General features: G+C 40.6%; 1 protein-coding gene across 1 annotated transcript in view; it reads right to left on the bottom strand.

The window, feature by feature from the left end:
- The window catches only part of LOC126174831 (uncharacterized), a 512108-nt gene that overhangs the window by 237853 nt on the left and 258365 nt on the right, over positions 1-15890 (bottom strand). The window contains exon 3 of the mRNA XM_049921210.1: positions 7903-8019. Within this exon, the coding sequence (XP_049777167.1) occupies positions 7903-8019 (117 nt within the window). The remainder of the gene's footprint in view (positions 1-7902; positions 8020-15890) is intronic.

Below are 15890 nucleotides of genomic sequence, written 5' to 3'. Positions count from 1 at the left end.
AACAGATCGCCGGGAAAGTCTGAAGAATTACATGATGTGGAATGGTTTAAGAATAGCATTATCCAAGAAATAAGAGGTAAAATTAAAATCCTCGAATTTTCTCGGCTAGGAGAATTGCAATCAGGAAAGGATCTAGCGATTAAAGCCATAAAAAGCTGCGTTTCGACTGGAATATCCCCCCCCCCCCCCAAATCCTGTACATGTTGTTTCATAAAGGACTTTACAACTTTAAAAATTCATATAAATTTATTGAAAGAAGATATCTTTACCTTAAACTAAAGATGTTGTACGCGGCTTTCCTTGGTTATTCTGCACACATCCCGTCGGAAGTCAATTTCTTCCCGTATTTGCTATAGCATTGTAGGTGTAACTCGCTCAGTGGCGGCGTAAATTCTTGCTCTTAAGTTTAGGTAGACAAGCCGGCACAGGAAGTACAAACACGATATCCTTGATGAATCATCATTAAAAAAATCGAGTGGTGTCAGGTTTGGGGAACGTGGGTGCCACGCAATTGGCGCATCACGGCCAATCCATTGACCTGGAAAGCTGTCACTGAGATAATCCCGAATGTCATCCAGGTAGTGGGGTGGTGCACCATCTTGCATGAAGTAAACATTTCGTTCTTTATCAGCCTCGTCGATCTATGGTATCAAAAATCGTTGTAACATATCCATGTACACTATCCCGCTGATGGTTCTTTCACATAAAAAAGAAGAGGCTGTACACTTTGTTCGTGCTCAGTGCACGAAAAAGTTCAGTTTAGGGCTATCACGAACGTGTTGCAATGTTTGATGTGGATTTTCATTGCCCCAAATCCTACAGTTATATGTGTTAACCTTGACACTTAAGTTAAAAGTCGACTAATCAGAAAAGATGATTTTGTCCAAGAAATGTTCATCTTCATGTAATAGATTTAACATATCTGCGCAGAAGTTCTTGCTAGCAATTTTATCCGTGTCTTTATTGTTTGTACGATCGTCAATCTGCACGGTTTCAAAAGCAAACGGTTTCTCAACACACGGCAAACAGTCGTATGTGGGATTTGCAGTTCGCAGTATGCAAGCCGGACCGATTTCGTAGGGCTATTGATATGTGCTTGGACGGCCTGATGATTTCTCATGTCTTACCGAGCACCCGGTTTCTACAAAACATTTATGCCACTCATAAATTGTAGGCCTACTACCCACAGATGCGCTTAACACCATATATAATTTAATCCTTACAGCATCACGCCACCACAAAATAAAAACATACTACCGGAAATGCTGTATGACCCACACAACCATATAACGAGACATGTAGAAATCAATGTATGTGGAAGTTAAACCGTTTCCAGCCTCCAAGACAGATCATTTACATGGTTTGTATATATGTAAATTGTCTGTACACCTGTCCCACATGAGTTTGCTGCCAAGCAAAAATGTAGCTCGGTTTGCGTCTCCATGCATTTAAGTAGAGCGAGGCTCTTAATGCATCTGGCGGACACAGTCTAGGTGGGTGAGACAGTACCTGCTGGCTGGATTAGTTTCTTTGAAGTACAGTCAGCTTAAACAAAATGTTTTCCGTGCAGAAGAACAGTATGCAGAATGTTAATAAAACTTTATTTCTGGATATGTTGTCGATAATTAGATACTTGTAATAAAAAAATTAAGATAGTTTTTTAAGATATTGTATTCGGGTGTTCTGACAAGATGAAAAATGCTACCGTAATCACAGCTGCTTACTGCCTGCAGCTCCTATATAACATGTGTAGGCACCTTTAGTATGCATCTATAGGGTCTTCAATTAGAGGGCAGGGACATGGAGAGGAGAATTTGGCCATTAGCTATAGTGGCCCACAGACTGGTGATTCTCCTGTCAAGTGATTAGGATACTTGGGTGTCTCATATGCGACGATGGACGGCTTGTGGTCACTGCTTTCGTCCAGTGCTGGTGTGGCGACCGCACATCGGGCCCTGTCGGTTACTGCGGCGGGACTGGCGGCGGTAGCCGTCTCTGGCGAGGCTGGTTATTGGCAGAGTGACATGTGAGCTCCAGGATGTGAGCACTTTCGTTCCCTCCTTCTGACATTTTTCTTAGTTTCGTTTTAAATATAGTGTGATGGCAGTGGTGGTGTCAGTAGTTGTTTAAAGTGTCATTATGTCATTAAATGTCATTAAATTATACTAACTCAGCCACACAACATTGTCAAAGTGTCTGATGTCATGATTTTCTTGAGAGCAAGAAGCTTATGTCCACGAATCAGCATGGTTTTTAGGAAGCAACGCTCGTGCGAAACTCAGCTAGCACTATTCTCAAATGATATACTGCGAACTATGGATGAAGGTCAACGGGCAGATGCCATGTTTCTACTTTTCCGGAAAGTATTTGACGCTGTGTCTCACTGTAGGCGGTTTAAGAAGGTACGGAAATGTGGAATAGGTTTCCAGATATGTGACTGACTCGAAGTCTTAAGTTACAGAACCCAGTATGTTGTCCTCGACGGTGAGTGTTCATCAGAGACAAGGCTATCGTCACGAGTGCCCCAGGGAAGTGTGATGGACCGCTGTTACTCTCTGTATACATAAATAATTTGGCGGATAGGTTGGGAAGCAATGTATATTTGTTTAATGACGATCCTGTCGCGTACGATAAGGTGTCGTCGTTGAATGACTTAGGAGGATGCAAGATGACTTAGACAAAATTTCTAGTTGGTGCGATGAATGGCAGCTAGCCCTAAATGTAGAAAAATGTAAGTTAATGTGGATGAGTAGGAAAAATAAACCCGTAATGTTCGGATACAGCTTTAGTAGTGTCCTGATTTACACAGCCACGCCGTTTAAATATCTGGTTGTAACGTTGCAAAGCGATGTGAAGTGTAACGAGCATGTGGGGATTGTAGTAGGAAAGGCGAATGGTCGTCTTCGGTTTATTGGGAGAATTCTCTAAAAGTGTGGCTTAACTGTAAAAGAGATCGCATATTAGGACGCTACTGCGACCTACATGCGATCTCTTTTACTGCTTGCGTATTTGGGATGCATACCAGATCGGACTAAAGGAAGACATCGAAACAATTCAGAGGCGGTCTGCTAGATTTGTTACTGCTAGGTTCAAACAACATGCAAGTATTACGGAGATGCTTCGGAAACTCAAATGTAAATCCCTGGAGGGAAGGCGACATTCTTTTCGAGGGACACTATTGACAAAATTTGAAGTCGACTATAGAACGATTCTGCTCCCTGCATCATACACTGCGAGTAAGGACCACGAATATGTTGTTGTTGTTGTTGTTGTTGTTGTTGTGGTCTTCAGTCCTGAGACTGGTTTGATGCAGCTCTCCATGCTACTCTATCCTGTGCAAGCTTCTTCATCTCCCAGTACCTACTGCAACCTATATCCTTCTGAATCTGCTTGGTGTATTCATCTCTTGGTCTCCCTCTACGATTTTTACCCTCCACGCTGCCCTCAAATACTAAATTGGTGATCCCTTGATGCCTCAGGACATGTCCTACCAACCGATCCCTTCTTCTAGTCAAGTTGTGCCACAAACTTCTCTTCTCCCTATTCCTATTTAACACCTCCTCATTAGTTATGTGATCTACCCATCTAATCTTCAGCATTCTTCTGTAGCACCACATTTCGAAAGCTTCTATTCTCTTCTTGTCTAAACTATTTATCGTCCATGTTTCACTTCCATACATGGCTACACTCCGTACAAATACTTTCAGAAACGACTTCCTGACACTTAAATCTATACTCTATGTTAACAAATTTCTCTTCTTCAGAAACGGTTTCCTTGCCATTGCCAGTCTACATTTTATATTCTCTCTACTTCGACCATCATCAGTTATTTTGCTCCCCAAATAACAAAACTCCTTTACTACTTTAAGTCTTATTTCCTAATCTAATACCCTCAGCATCACCAGACTTAATTCGACTACATTCCATTACCCTCGTTTTGCTTTTGTTGATGTTCATCTTACATGCTCCTTTCAAGATACTATCCAATCCGTTCAACTGCTCTTCCAAGTCCTTTGCTGTCTCTGACAGAATTACAGTGTCATCGGTGAACCTCAAAGTTTTTATTTCTTCTCCGTGGATTTTAATACCTACTCCGAACTTTTCTTTTATTTCCTTTACTGCTTGCTCCTCTTCAGGAACCACACGTTTGTCTGGCCTCTCAACAGATACCCCTCCGTTGTGGTTGCACCTACGGTACGGCTATCTGTATCGTTGAGGCACGCAAGCTTCCCCACCAACCCTGTCTCACTCCCTTCCCAACCGCTGCTTCCCTTTCATGCCCCTCAACTCTTATAACTGCCATCTGGTTTCTGTACAAATTGTAAATAGCTTTTCGTTCCCTGTATTTTACCCCTGCCACCTTTAGAATTTGAAAGAGAGCATTCCAGTCAACAATGTCAAAAGCTTCCTCTAAGTCTACAAATGCTAGAAACGTAGGTTTTCCTTTCTTAATCTATTTCCTAAGATACGTCTTAGGGTCAGTATTGCCTCACGTGTTCCAGTATTTCTACGGAATCCAAACTGATCTTCCCCGAGGTCGGCTTCTACTAGTTTTTCCATTCGTCTGTAAAGAATTCGTGTTAGTATTTTGCAGCTGCGGCTTATTAAACTGATTGTTCGGTAATTTTCACATCTGTCAACACCTGCTTTCTTTGGGATTGGAATTATTATATTCTTCTTGAAGTCTGAGGGTATTTCGCCTGTTTCATACATCTTGCTCACCAGATGGTAGAGTTTTGTCAGGACTGGCTCTCCCAAGGCCGTCAGTAGTTCCAATGGAATGTTGTGTACTCCGGGGGCCTTGTTTCGACTCAGGTCTTTCAGTGCTCTGTCAGACTCTTCACGCAGTATCGTATCTCCCATTTCATCTTCATCTACATCCTCTTCCATTTCCATAATATTGTCCTCAAGTACATCGCCCTTGTTTAGACCCTCTATATACTCCTTCCACCTTTCTGCTTTCCCTTCTTTGCTTAGAACTGGGTTTCCATCTGAGCTCTTGATATTCATGCAAGTGGTTCTCCTTTCTCGAAAGGTCTCTTTAATTTTCCTGTAGGCAGTATCTATCTTACCCCTAGTGAGATAGGCCTCTACATCCTTACATTTGTCCTCTAGCCATCCCTGCTTAGCCAGTTTGCACTTCCTGTCGATCTCATTTTTGAGACGTATGTATTCCTTTTTGCCTGCTTCATTTACTGCATTTGTATATTTTCTCCTTTCATCAATTAAATTCAATATTTCTTCTGTTACCCAAGTATTTCTACTAGCCCTCGTCTTTTTACCTATTTGATCCTCTGCTGCCTTCACTATTTCATCCCTCAAAGCTACCCATTCTTCTTCTACTGTATTTCTTTCATCCATTCCTGTCAGTTGTTCCCTTATGGTCTCCCTGAAACTCTGTACAACCTCTGGTTCTTTCAGTTTATCCAGGTCCCAACTCCTTAAATTCCCACCTTTTTGCAGTTTCTTCAGTTTTAATCTACAGTTCATAACCAATAGATTGTGGTCAGAGTCCACATCTTCGCCGGCTGGAGTGGCCGTGCGGTTCTACGCGCTACAGTCTGGAGCCGAGGGACCGCTACGGTCGCAGGTTCGAATCCTGCCTCGGGCATGGATGTGTGTGATGTCCTTAGGTTGGTTAGGTTTAATTAGTTCTAAGTTCTAGAGTGCTCAGAGCCATTTGAACCATTTGAACCACATCTTCCCCTGGAAATGTCTTACAATTTAAAACCTGGTTCCTAAATCTCTGTCTTACCATTATATAATATATCTGAAATCTGTCAGTATCTCCAGCCTTCTTCCATGATTACAACCATCTTTTATGATTCTTGAACCAAGAGTTAGCTATGATTAAGTTGTGCTCTGTGCAGAATTCTACCAGGCGGCTTCCTCTTTCATTTCTTACCCCCAATCCATATTCACCTACTACGTTTCCTTCTCTCCCTTTTCCTAGTACCGAATTCCAGTCACCCACGACTATTAAATTTTCGTCTCCCTTCACTATCTGAATAATTTCTTTTATTTCATCATACATTTCTTTGTCATCTGGAGAGCTAGTTGGCATACAAACTTCTACTACTGTAGTAGGTGTCGGCTTCGTGTCTATCTTGGCCACAATAATGCGTTCACTATGCTGTTTGTATTAGCTTACCCGCATTCCTATTTTCCTATTCATTATTAAACCTACTCCTTTATTACCCCTATTTGACTTTGTATTTATAACCCTGTATTCGCCCGACCAAAAGCCTTGTTCCTCCTGCCAACTAACTTCACTAATTCCCACTATATCTAACTTTAACCTATCCATTTCCCTTTTTAAATTTTCTAACCTACCTGCCCGATTAGGGGATCTGACATTCCACGCTCCGATCCGTAGAACGTCAGATTTCTTTCTCCTGATAACGACGTCCTCTTGAGTAGTCCCCGCCCGGAGATCCGAGTGGGGGACTATTTTACCTCCGGAATATTTTACCCAAGAGGACGCCATCATCATTAACCATACAGTAAAGCTGCAGGATACGAGAAATTAGGGCTCATACGGGGGCATACAGGCAGCCGTTTATCCCTCGTTCTGCTTCAGAGTGGAATAGGAGAGGAAATGGCTAGTAGTGATACGGGGTAGCCTCCGCCACGTGCCGGAAGGTGGACTTTAAGAGTTTCGATGTAGATACAGATGTCAATATTTGCACTCATTTTGCAATATATGTCCTGACGACATTGTTAGTAACTTAGCCACAGACTGTACTGTCAAAATGTCGTACCTCATGGACTATGGTAATATTTACCGTAATTTTGCAGAAGATGCCTTGACGTCATTAACTGATACAGGCGTTGTGTTGCCAAAGTGACTTACTTCGTAAATGATAGTAATATTTGCCACCATTTTTTAAAAATAGGTTAAATCTGCTGTTGATCTTCTTCTCACTACAGCGTGCAGCGCCAGAATGACGCAGTGCATGCATTTTATCTAATAATAACAGGATGAGGAAGGAAGGGGGAAGACCTTGAATCTTATTGGTCCGGAGAGAAAGGGGGAGAGTGATACAAAGGGGGAGTGTTGTGGCCTTGAAAATAACAAGCACAGTTGGCTCGGTTGTCTTATTTTATCTAGTGATAAGAAATAGTTTATAACTGGATCAGGACGACAACTGGCCCTGCTATTCTACTTTACACTAAATAACGGATGTAAACCATTTGCATAATGGATTCGAATTTCATGACCCGCATCTATCAATTCTTGCATTGCTGATGCTTTGTACAGGAACAATTTCAATGTTTGTCTAACTGCTTTATGCACTGTTGCAAGCCCGATATCGTCTTCTTGTGCCAAATTGCGCAACGATTTTTCTGAGTTTTGCTCATAGAGCCACAAATGTCCAGCAACTTCTGTTCATTTAGTTTATGTGGTCTTCCAAATCGTTCGGCATCTAACACTGATCCTGCCTCTCGAAATTTCTCAGTTGGTCGACGAACTGCACTACGATGACGTACAGCTGTTTCTCAGAATTTTTCAGCAATTGCTTCCTGCACTATTTCCGTGTATTTATCAGCTTGTAGAAACACAGGAACAACAAGGAAAATACGTTCCAAACTTGAAAGAAGCGTTGATTTAAAAACAAACTGAAAATCTAAACGCTAAACTTTCATTAACTATCCACATTGATAATTGGCATGCGAGAGCAGAACGACTTAAAAAAATCGCAAATCTATAAAAAAGCAGTTCTGCCAACTTTATTTCGAACTTCCAATGTAATCTCCATCTGTAGTCCCGAACGCACAGTAGTTGTTGTTGACGCCATGTAACGTTGGTAGACGAACATCACAATTTTGCCACTGTCATTAAACCTGAACCAACAAGTAATTATTATTGCGGAGACCGGTGTTTGTGGGCCCGGCGCTTACCCTTGTCCTTGTCGGCGTCCTTGGCGCGGCCAGTGTCGAAGAAGCCGGTGGTGAGCGCCTTCCGCTTGAGCAGGTAGGCACGCCTCTTGGGCTTGTGCGACGGCGCCGCCACCGTATCTGGAACAGATCACCCTGTGTCCCGTTACTGATATACCACTCTGCACGCCGCTCATCACACTACTCTACACTCAGTAAGGGTGAGGCAATATTCAAATCGCTATTGTTTAACTTGTTAATCTGGTAGATAATTCAAACAGTTACTTCAGAAGAAAGATCAGTTTTTTAATTTTCACTTGCCATTTGACGCAAAGTACTAATGACATAATTGCGTAATACACATCACAATGCAAAGGTAATACAAGATTTTAAACAGCTGCCGAAAAATTTGAGTTAGTGACACTTATACTTTCCAACACAATGGTATTTTGTGAGATGCATTGTCAGTCATTCGTTGCGTTCTACAGATCCCGTCATGAGCGACACCGTTTAGGAATGTGCACAGAATCTAATGACGTACGCAATAAAATAAAATGAAAATTCAACACAAAAGAGCAATCCCCCCCCTCCCCCTTAGAAACTCAAGCTGTGCACTTTTACGACAGTAACGTGTTAACGTAATACTGTATACTGTTTTGCTTAAGCAGACTGAAAGTTATATGACAAAAGTAACTGGAAGCTATACTTTCAGGAAGGCTATTGTTGCCTTAGTTATACAGTGTGTCCCGCGAGGAATGGTGAGTATCCAGGGATATGAAGGGAACAATCATTAGAAGTAAAATGCCTAGTAAGTTGTAAAGATGGACTCTAAAATGCACATCTTAAGAGCTATGTGCACTTCTTCCTCTTCAATAATGTGAAAAAAATCTTTTCTACTGCAATCTCTTTGCCTTCCATATCTAGAGAAGTGGTAGCAAGGATCAAAACAAGAAAAATTGGCCGCTAATGACCGTAGCAGTTTTGCGCCCTAAAACCATAACAAAAAAAAAAAAAATGAAAAAAACAAGAAAAAAATCTAATACACATGGGCTCTAAAAGCGCTTACCTTAAGAACTATGAGCACTTGTTCGTCTTTGCAACCATGAAATACATCTTCGGTATTGTGAATCACGTCTCTTCCATTGAAGAAGTGCTCATAGCCCTTAAGATAGCCTTTTAGAGCCCATTCTTACAAGATCTTTTTACTTCAAATGATGGTTCCTGTCATATATCTGAATAGGGAGTGTAATTTTAGATATAAAAAATAAAAATTCGTGATTTTTGTGACTGAGGAGATCCAAAAATTTGCGTTTTGATGTGTAATATCATAATTTAAAAGGTTTTTCTTTATTGATAAACATTTATCTCAGCAAATTTGCGCTTGACTATAATGTTTATGTAAATTTCCAACAAAAGGACATAAATTAATGTAAACTAAAGCAAAATTTTCTCAAAAAATGGTTTAATGAAGTCAAATAATTTTCTTTATATTCCGTCTCTCTTATCAATCACTGAAAACACATAGTAAAAAACGTAAAAAAGCTTCAATCAACAATATTCATCAAATCTTGCTTCGATTCGTTCCTAGAAATCGTTCTTCTGCGTGCTTTGTGGCCTCTAACGTACCCTTCTGGTTCCTCAGGAGTACACACTTTGCCAGAAGCCTCTGTTCCTTGTTCTACACATCTCTGTGTGTACTGTCCATGACATGACTACTTTTTAACTTGCACTGGCTATCGGACAAACTTTCTTATTTCTGATGTTTTGAGTTTACAAGTTAGTGAAGGTTCATATACTGTTTCTAACCTGTCTATCAGTTACAAAAGTGAAGTCGTACATGGATTTACTACAGGTGTCTCTAGGGCGAACAGATAAGCCTCCTCGTATATCATCATCTTCATTTTTCAATTCAGTTATCTTCTGGATCTCTGTTTTCCTTTCTTCATGGTCTTCCGTGCATAAAAGTATCTGAAGCACCTTTCACTAAATGTGAACCATGATGAATGTTTGATTATTGGCAAAACAGTATCTGCCTCTGCCTTCTTCTGGGATTTTAGGAGCTTCAGTTGATAAAGAATGTCGAGGGGTCCTTCCATCCAAAAGAATTTAGAATTCATTGTAAACCAGCAGGGATATAAACGGCAACAATGTATTCCGAAAGCAGTTGAAACGTCATAAAGTTGTTGCTTTTAAGGCCACGTTTTCAAATCGTATTTGCGTTTGTTAATCATCGAGAGTGGCTTACATGACCAATTTCTAATACTGCCGTATCAGTTGGAAGTCGGCCTGTCTTTATAGCCTGAATTATTCTGTAACCATAAGCCTGATATGTAGAGAGATCTTTGGCAACAATTTCACTCGTTGAAACCAGAGGCTCTGGAAAGAAAATTCTGAGAAATGAGGGATTGATTTCAAATTCTGTTACACTGCCAAGGATGTTGCCAAACTTAGCACTCCAATTGCTGTTAGACAAAGTTTTCCCATCCAAGTGTTTGATCAAGTGGCTCAAAGATACTCATTAGCACGAAGAGCATAAACCAACCAGATGAGTTTACGATTCAGCATTGTTCCAACTCAATGCATGACTCCTCCCTCCCAACCCGTGTTAAAATTCGTTCAGTCATCACCATTAGTCTGCATACTTTTACCAGTGCTGCTTTTCTTCAAAAAATCCACAAGATGGTTAGCAATAACTGCAGCAGATATCCTTTTTTTAAAGTCTTTCTCTGGAGTAAAATGACGAAGATACCGTCCACCGGCCTGACTGCAGACAGTATATTGCTCTTCTTTCACAGTACTTGGAAACTGATTACTTTAGTTACCTGCTTGTAAAAGATCTTTAGTGGAATCTTGACGTCCATCAAAGAAGATGCATTCAATCTTTCCTATCCTAAATCGATCATGAAATGCTTCAAGTGATTCATGACTTTCACTGGGGCCCTTTTTACTTTATAGTGGTCAACTGTGAGTCTCCTGTCTCCGTCAGTAATTAATCCAGCATCCACTATGTAGCTGTTGTAACGGCAGTCGTAGCACGTAGGCTGACGCCATACCTAATTTTTGCAATGCAACAGTGCACAAGTGTAAAGTATTACACTAACTTGTACTTCAAGTAGAGGGTCCATCAGAGTCATCACATGACATCTGCGAAGGTCTTCAGAATCTTCATTTTTAACATCAGTTGCCTCTGCAACTTTTTTCGGCGAAAAGGATTTCATTTGATTGTAATGTTAACTCTTCCTTCATTTTCTGCTTATATTCAGAAATTCTTCTTAATTCATTTTCTTGCCTCTTCCGCTTTCTAATTCGTCTTCTGTACTTAGATATATCTGGTAACCAAATCTGATGCAGTCCAACAGATCTAACTTCCTCTCTTTGACCTTTAATAAACACCAGTTCTTTGACAGGGATCTTCACGTCCTTACAACAAGAGCAAGAGATGTTTACAGTTAGCATCAACTGACGTGGACCCGCAAATTCTGAACATAGCTTAATATCACACCTGCAGTTGAGGACGTCAAGGAACTTCTCTAACGTTGCTATGGGAGCGAGCCTCTTTCAATTCCATTTTTCCTGTGGTAAGTGATATGTTTTGGTCTTTTCCAAGTTTTCTTCTAAGTTCTTCAGGACTGTGAATCTAGAATTTAAAATTGGCACCACAAATCAACTATTTGCTAGCTGCCACTTTTCAAGCACTTTTGGATAAATTTACTTTGCAAGAGTGGCTACAGGGTAATTCCTGACATTCTCACCACTCTGCTCTCTTCGTGGAAGCCTATATTTTAGAACAGCATGCAGAGTTGGGATTTCAAAAGGCAGCATTTCTCGACCATTTCCACTGAAGTTATTCATGTGAGTGACAGTTTCCAGCCTTGTCTTCCTTCTATTAGTCACGGTTTTGAATTTTCTGATTTTGAAAGTGGAAGAAACTATTTGTGTTTGGAAAAAGAAAAACAGGAAATACCATTATTTGTGTAATATTAGGGAAAAGACGTTCTGCTGCAAATGAGGATTGCTAGTTTAAAAGCTTTTACTAAAGGCCTAAAATGATTACAGATTTTATAATATATTATTATCCTTAGAGCCGAAGCAGAGACAGGAACAATGATAAGACGGCATTTCCTGAAAGAAGACAGTTGGAGCGGAATTTACTGAAACGTCAAAATGTTACGAAATTGAAGTAGCTATTTGTCAAGCAAAACAATGCAACAGCCGTTTCTTGTAAATATAATTGGGAATTCTTAACCAAAACACAACTTTATGACCACCTCTTTTTTGTAAAACGAAGTCAAAATATTTTACACTCCCTAATATCTCAATACTGACCATTCCTCCTTGGACACCACGGATGTAATACCTGCTGTTTTAATAATAAGTGACATACTGTCTTGAGAGATGCCGCAGCTGTATAATTTTTTAATAAATCTTTATGGTAACAGTCTCAGTTGCAAATAGTCACACATGGTAACTAGTTTAGATCACATTTAACGGTCATCCTCACATCTAAAAATTAATCAAAATATTAATAAACAACTCTTTCTCCAGATAACATAGCTTGACAATATCTGAAATTTAAAATTATATCTGATTAGTAATGAGTTGCGAAAAGTCAACATTCTTTAAAAACAACATAGTCATAAGCTCTGAAATATAAGGAACAGGACTATAGTACACTTACGATTACATTCTACTAAACCCATTATTCTTAATACTGCCCGAGGCATCGTGGATTACGGGCAGGGGACGGAAGGAGGTGGAAGGAGGATATCTGTCTCAGCTCCTTACGAATACTAAGCCAGCAGTAGGAACAAACAGTAGATGTTAATATGACCACAGGGATCCTCATCTAAGATACTAGTTTTCTGCAAGCTTTTAGACCTGGAACACTGGTACATATTATGCACCTAACAGTAATCCTCGTATCCAGATAATGGGAAAATTTGTAGAACATGTCGCTTACGGGAAAGGTTTTTAGTTTTTCTTGTATTTATGAGGCGTCTCAGTTTCTTGCTTTATGTTTTGCACTGAATACAAAGCCGTACTCTGAACCATGTACAAGGGGGAAAAGTGATTGCTCAAATACAGGTTCATTTCTGTTATAAACAATAAATACCATTAGGGAGATAATGCACTTAACAATAATGTCTGTGGCATGTAGCTAAATAATTTACGAATAACTCCTCGCTTTTGCTGAGTAAATGCTTTAATTAAATATATTCCTCCAGAAGGCAGTGGAGGTCTGTGAAGTTTGATTCTGTTGTTGAGGTGCTAAGAAAATTTAGCCGTTGATTAAATGCGTAGATATTTCATCATTAACAAATATACACAGAAAAACACAACTGATTACAAGACGGTTACATATAAATATGGAAAGTGGGGGCATATTGTATCCACCATCTGCAGTTGGAAACCCTGACCAAAGCGCGTTGAACACTGCACAAGCATACATCGCTGAATAACAGGGAACCAGGCAAGTAGTATGCCATGGAGCGGCGTTCTGTGCAGACAAATTACGCTTGTGAAAACCTTTTTCCGGACTGGTTCTGTCACGCATGCCCAGTGGGGATGGCAACTGACTGGTAATGATCACGATTTGGCACCGTTTCCTTACGAGCTAGTAGTGTTTTATACCAACGCATGCCAAGCCAGGGAAAAACTCTTTGAGCATGCGAGAACCTGGAACGAGTGGCGTATCATTCGAACACAACCTCGGACGTTCAGCTCTGCAACATTACGACTATCGCGACGTTTGTTGGGCCTCTTACTGGTTGATTTGAAGTTTCATTTTCATAAAATGCAAGCGGTACACGAGTCGAGGGACAAAATAGAACTTCCAACTTCACTGACATTCTTGGAATGATTGACTGAGAAGAAAACATTTCCGTGACTGGATTTGTTAATAAGCAATATTTTCGGTGTTTGTCTAAGGAAAATCTAAGAAATTTACATAAAATGCATCATACGAGTCCAGAAGTTGTTGTATGTTGTGCAGTTGTATGATTGGGGTTACTGGTCCCTATTTTTTCGAGGATGACCTCGAAGAAGTAGCAGCTGTGATTGCCGACTGCTGCTCCAAGATGTAGCAGAATGTCACCCGGAATTGCAGGCAAGAGGTTGCTGAGTAACATTCGGTTTCAGCAGGAGGATGCAATGGCTCACACAGCACGCTATACTGAGAAAGGTTTCTAAATTGTTTGATGTACGGATCCTGGTCCTGAGGTGTATGTCACAGCCCTTGACATTACAGGTCTAACGAGTTGCAGCAACCATCTCCAGTGAAAGGAGGTGGGGGGGGGGGGGGGGAGTTATTATTTGAGACCACTTTAACACTTTGTAGCTGCGCATTTAAATAGATTCATACTCTCGACAACGTAGCACAAAGTTAAGAACTTTGCTGGGCATCTGCCCACTGCCATACTGCTCACCGTATGGTCGCGGACGTAGTAGAGCGTTCGCGATGTATGTCGGGCGTGGTGACTTGCGGTCAGCGAGAAAAACGGGTCGTGACGCGTACGTCACAGGACGTAAAGCTGCAGGTCTTAAGAGTGCCAGCAGCCATCTCTGGCGGGGAGAGAGTAACTACTGCAGACGAGTTAATAATTCTTTACTGTTTGTTTAAATGCATGCACGTTTTCGACAGCACACGACAAAATTAAGACCTTCAGTGGGTACCTTTTCGATTAAATATTGATTTCCCATGGGCGTTGCACGGAGACGAGCTTTCGCGAAGTATGGCGGACAAGCCAAGTAGTATGACGTCACAAAACCGTCGCAAGGCACGTATACTCATTGGTCTCGAGGCGACTAGTGTGACGTCACAAGTTCGTTGCGGGGCCCATATATCCCGTTCCTCAGATTTAACAGCTCCGGGTTGTTTCCCCCAGAGGGTCTTTGCCAATTGTTCGCTGACGGCTGACGAAATAATCGTCATTCTGCAGGATCTGTCAATGCTTGTTATGGAAGCTTTCCAGTGACGCCTTCAGCGGAGCATCCAGACAAACGGGAAGTTTTTGGAGGAACTTATTTTCAGGGTATAGGTCGGTCTGCCGATATGTGTTACATACTATAGTAATTTCCAAGTTACGTACATCAATTTCATAACTGTATTAAATTGTTTCTTATATTTACCATGTGTCGGTCATCATCTCAAGTTGGTAGAGACAAAATGAATCAATCTAGACAAACTAACTGAGTGCGTTCACCAGATATACAGATTAGTCGTATTATTTTAGTTGACCCATTTACACCTTTAGTGTAACTGGTCGTTTCCTTTAAATTTTTTACTTGTTAATCTAGAGAAAGGTCATGATTATTAAAAACATCACTGAAGAGGCGGCTGTAAGCCGGGGAACTGATAGTATGGTAAACTAAAACGAAGTTTTTCCACCTGTCAGCAGTATTTTCATTCATCATGTTGCTAATAAGATAAATGTGAATGCTTATTTAAGCATGTAAACACTTCCAATATTATGTTGTGACCCTTACTATATTTTGCGTAAATTTATACGTGACTGGGACGTAGAGATATTAAGGACCATCTAGAGTATTGTTTATCTGCTATTGTAAGGCGCTTGCTAAAATTAATGTTATATAGATTAATCTTTGAGGTTGTTGTACTTTATCAGTGGAAAAATTGCTAATGCAGGTCTTAGTATCGAACACTGAAACAATTCGGACCTTTTAAAACTATTTTTGAAGGGTTTCGCAGGAAAGCTTCGTTAATCCACCCAGCACGGAAGTTAAAACTAAAGCATGTTATATGCACTTAATTTGCAAGTAAATAATGTAAAGTGCCCATTGACGAATCTTTAAGAATAAAGTTTTGGGTAGAGTTTACCATTTTAAAATATGTCGTTGCTACCAACATGTCCTTTAACATCGTGTGTGTGTGTGTGTGTGTGTGTGTGTGCGTGCATGTCCGCGTGTGTGTGACAACATTGTCTAGTGTTGGCCACTTAAAGTAAGTTAGAACCAAGACAACATAAAGACATTTCGACTGTGGTAAATACAAT

Source organism: Schistocerca cancellata, chromosome 3 (genome assembly GCF_023864275.1).
Source record: "Schistocerca cancellata isolate TAMUIC-IGC-003103 chromosome 3, iqSchCanc2.1, whole genome shotgun sequence".
Lineage (NCBI taxonomy): Eukaryota > Metazoa > Arthropoda > Insecta > Orthoptera > Acrididae > Schistocerca > Schistocerca cancellata.
Note: the sequence above shows the minus strand (reverse complement) of the source record. Positions and strands in the feature narration are given on the sequence as shown.